We start from the raw sequence: 1,310 nt of genomic DNA, 5'->3' as shown, positions 1-1,310 counted from the left end.
CTTGGGGCAGCCACTTTCAGACATACATCCCCTACTCTGGACTTGGATCTTTGGAAAGGCAGGATAAAAATAGGGGCAACCAACTGGTGAGGAGGTGGGCGAGGCCATACCTGCAGGTTGCAGCATCACTGGAGAGCGTGGGGTGGAAATATAGCTCTTCCCTGGATCTGCCCCCCCCCCCATGTTCCTGAGGTCCCCTCTGGTACCCCCTTAACTTTCTTGCTACTCAAGTAGGCAGAGAGCCCTACAGATCCAATGACCACTCCCAGCAGGGCCACCACGAACCCCATCCACACTTTGCTCCTGGCAGATGTTGAATCCGCAGCTCTGGAGAAAGAGGAGGGGAGACTCACGTGACAGCCAGAACAGAGCCAGGCACAATCTCTTAGCCCTGCTGATTGACAGGAGGTTAAGGGGCCCAAGAGTGGGCATGGGAGGGCACCTTCAATTTTCTCCCCACCTGGGCTTCAGTCCCCAACCCTCCATAATCTCTAACTGCTGATCTTCCCTTCCTATTCTCTTCTGGATTGAAAATTCAGAGTTTGGGGGACACTGAGAGGTCCACACAGCTGAGTGAGTGTTTCCATCCCTCACTGGCAAGGCAATTCCAGACTCAAATACTGTGAGAAGGCAAGTGGGGGACTGGACACATCTCTAGACCAAATGAAAATGGAGAAAGTGGCTAATGAGCCCAGTTGAAGACTCGACCTCCCAAGATGCTGGAAAGTGTGAGCGGGGCTCCTCTGCTACAGGTCAAACACAGGGATGGGAAACATCCTCCCAGTTCCCAGGAGCTCCCCCATGGGGAAAAGGGGAGGAGGGCCTTACTCCATTGCACAGTGATGGGCGTCTCCAGGCTGGCTTGCTGCACCTGGCAGGTGTAGACGTCTCCACGCTGCGGGGTGTCCTCCAGCATCACCTGGGTCTTGTGCGTCCAGTCCCCATTGTGGAGCTCCTCTCCATAGAAGACCACCTCCGTCACATCCTGGCTGTTCTTCAGCCACTGGATCTCGATCTCCCGGAGATAGAAACTGGCCACAGTGCAGAGCAGCAGGGTGCAGGGGGAGAGGGGGTCATCCTTGGTGGGGGAGATGGTGACCACGGGCTGGACTGGGGTGAGGAGGGGGAAGTGTGAGAGACGTGAGGCCATTTTCATCCCTCTAACATAACACTTGAACCCGGAGTCATCCCAAAAAGCTGAAGTGTGGGACGTTGGGACAGATAAAAGGAAGAGTTTCTTCACACACCTTATAGTTCAAGGGCAGAATTTGCTGCCCATCTGAATGGCTTTAAAATAGGATTTGGTAGAC

General features: G+C 54.4%; 1 protein-coding gene across 1 annotated transcript; it reads right to left on the bottom strand.

The window, feature by feature from the left end:
• Positions 1–188: 188 nt before the first annotated feature.
• LOC123030684 (HLA class II histocompatibility antigen, DQ beta 2 chain-like) lies at positions 189–1,156 on the bottom strand. The gene is made up of 2 exons (XM_044444790.1): positions 872–1,156; positions 189–327 (listed from the first exon to the last, which is right to left on the bottom strand). The coding sequence occupies exons 1-2, from the start codon at positions 1,154–1,156 to the stop codon at positions 223–225; spliced, it is 390 nt and encodes a 129-aa protein (XP_044300725.1). The 3' UTR covers positions 189–222.
• Between the last annotated feature and the right edge of the window lie 154 nt (positions 1,157–1,310).

Source organism: Varanus komodoensis, unplaced genomic scaffold (genome assembly GCF_004798865.1).
Source record: "Varanus komodoensis strain SLA01 unplaced genomic scaffold, ASM479886v1 scaffold4545, whole genome shotgun sequence".
Classification (NCBI taxonomy): Eukaryota; Metazoa; Chordata; class Lepidosauria; order Squamata; family Varanidae; genus Varanus; species Varanus komodoensis.
The sequence above is the reverse complement of the archived record's forward strand: the minus strand, read 5'-3'. Positions and strand labels throughout refer to the sequence as shown.